This window comes from Elephantulus edwardii, unplaced genomic scaffold, assembly GCF_000299155.1.
Source record: "Elephantulus edwardii isolate Elephantulus edwardi_28Jun2011 unplaced genomic scaffold, EleEdw1.0 scaffold00080, whole genome shotgun sequence".
Lineage (NCBI taxonomy): Eukaryota > Metazoa > Chordata > Mammalia > Macroscelidea > Macroscelididae > Elephantulus > Elephantulus edwardii.
Window position 1 is genome coordinate 2,185,989 of NW_006399830.1, and position 2,764 is coordinate 2,188,752.

At 49.8% G+C, this 2,764-nt stretch overlaps 1 protein-coding gene across 1 annotated transcript; it reads right to left on the minus strand.

Annotated features, from left to right (window-relative positions):
* Positions 1–262: 262 nt before the first annotated feature.
* On the minus strand, positions 263–1,177 carry LOC102856743 (NADH-ubiquinone oxidoreductase chain 2-like). The gene has a single exon (XM_006889743.1). It carries the CDS (start codon positions 1,175–1,177, stop codon positions 263–265), a length of 915 nt encoding a protein of 304 aa, XP_006889805.1.
* Positions 1,178–2,764: the final 1,587 nt, after the last annotated feature.

The window sequence follows — 2,764 nt, forward strand, 5'->3', positions numbered from 1 at the left end:
GCTGACCCTCCAGTGGGTTTTCAGAAGCAGTAAATCACAGAGAAAGAGATTGTCTCTCCTCCCAAGGAGCAGATGGTAATTTTGAACTGTGTGTCTTTGGGACTGCAGTACAGGTTCTTACCACGAGGCCACCAGAGCTCTCAGTTAGATCAGAAGTTCTATCAGTAAAATCTAGCACTGTTATATCAGAAATACCATGGTGTAGACGGCTAGGACAAATAGAAAGTTGTTTTCTTGCAATTTAGGAGGCTAGAATGCTCCTCTAGGGGAAGCCCCTGACTGTCTTCCTCAGCATCTGCATCAGCGTCAGCATCTGCATCAGCATCTGCATCTGCATCAGCATCTGCATCAGCGTCAGCATCAGCATCAGCATCTGCATCAGCATCTGCATCAGCGTCAGCGTCAGCATCAGCATCTGCATCAGCGTCAGCGTCAGCATCAGCATCTGCATCAGCGTCAGCGTCTGCATCAGCATCAGCATCAGCATCAGCATCTGCATCAGTGTCAGCATCTGCATCAGCGTCAGCATCTGCATCAGCATCAGCATCAGCATCAGCGTCTGCATCAGCGTCAGCGTCAGCATCTGCATCAGCGTCAGCGTCAGCATCTGCATCAGCATCAGCATCAACATCAGCGTCTGCATCAGCGTCAGCATCTGCATCAGCATCTGCATCTGCATCAGCGTCAGCATCAGCATCAGCATCAACATCAGCATCAACATCAGCATCTGCATCAGCGTCAGCATCAGCATCTGCATCAGCGTCAGCGTCAGCATCTGCATCAGCATCAGCATCAACATCAGCATCTGCATCAGCGTCAGCATCAGCATCTGCATCAGCGTCAGCATCTGCATCAGCATCAGCATCAACATCAGCATCTGCATCAGCATCAGCATCTGCATCAGCATCAACATCAGCATCAACATCAGCATCTGCATCAGCATCAGCATCAGCATCTGCATCAGCATCAGCATCAACATCAGCATCTGCATCAGCATCTGCATCAGCATCAGCATCAGCATCAGCATCAGCATCTGCATCTGCATCAGCGTCAGTGTCAGCATCAGCATCAGCATCAGCATCAGCATCTGCATCAGCATCAACATCAGCATCAGCATCTGCATCTGCATCTGCATCTGCATCAGCATCTGCATCTGCATCTGCATCAGCATCAGCATGCCTGGAGCTCCTTGGAGGTCTCTGAGTGTCTTCCCCGGAGTCCAGGAGCTTCCTCACAGAGACCAGTCACCAAAAGGATGCACTTCACTTCCAGCATTCTTTCTGGTGCAAATCCCTCCCCAGTGCTGTTCCCTACAGGTGAGACCTGGGGAACTCCTCTTGCATCGGAGCAGCGTGGTGATGAGATCAGAGAGTGTCACAGTTCTGTCCTTAATCCTCTTAAAAGCATTTGGTTTATCAGATCACAGGGATTTGCTGTTTCCATCCTGTATCACCATGCACGGGTATTTGGGGAATGCAATTCAATCCATGACTTAGTTCCCCAGTGATGGACCCAGTCAGGATGCTGATGGCACCCTGTGCTCTGCAGCACCTGGGCTTCAGTCCCTAAATCACAGCGATCCAGCTGCGGCCTCCCTGAGAAAAGGATGGTGAGACACACGTGGGGTGCTGTGAGCGTGTAACTCTATTTCCTATGTCGAGTCTTTAAACAGGCATTTAAATATTTCAAATACTAAATTTTTTAGAATTCATAAATTTGGAACTGTAACAAGATCACACACACAAAAAATACCCGCCCATGTCCCACCAATAAGAACCAGGCCCGACTTAGTCCTGTGTATGCCATTTATTTCCAGTCCCACCTGGACGGTCCCAGGGGAGTTGCCTTCTCTCTGAGCCGAGTCCAGAGGCAGGAAGCAGACCCTCTGTTAACTAATCTTAACTCTCCACCTGCTCACACTACCTGCAAGACACCAGTCCTTCCTCCTCCTGTGCCAACATCAATCCCGGAATATGAAATTTTAACTATCAATAAATATTCCAACACCCGCATGAGGGAGCATCTAATTCCAGCATCAAAATGCAGATAGGCATGAATATATATGTGGATTTATGACAAAAGGAATCTTATCTGGAGGCACCTCCCTGAAAGAGCCAGGGGTGGGGGAAGGACAGGGCCATGAAAGATTTGGGAAAGTCTTTCTTCCATGCCAATCCCCCACCTCTGCCCCCACCACCGTTCCTCCCTAACTTGGTGGGTCCTGTAATCTCATTTAATTAATAACAAACATAGCTGGGCCCTCACTTCCATTTAAATGATTTTTGAAAATTAGATGGCTGGATGCTTCTTCTGAAAATCCTTTGAAAAATAAACCTTGTCAGAAGTGAGTGATTTATTTTCACTCCGAATGGCTGGCAGGAGATGCCTCAGAAGAGGAGTGAATTGATGCTGCTCGCAGCTAGCGGGCCCACAGCAGAGTGGGGCCAATTTGCTTTCTTCTTGGGCGTGTGCACGGCTGCTTTCTCATTAGGAGGCCCCCTCTGCTGTCTCATGCCTCCTTGCACCCCAAGCCTTGGAGTCCAGCCTGGACAAGCCACAGAGCCAAGTAGGCAGTGGAAGGACAGCTGGGGCTGGCCGCCAAAGTCATTGAGAGGAGAGCGGGGCTCCCAGCGTCATGCTGCCTCTGCCCTGGTCTTGGTTTGCTGACCTTCCCAGCCAACATTCCTGAGTGCATTCGGTCCAATTGCAGGTGCCTCAGTTTGCTGGTATCACTGCACCAGAAGTCTCGCAATGGAGCAGGTTG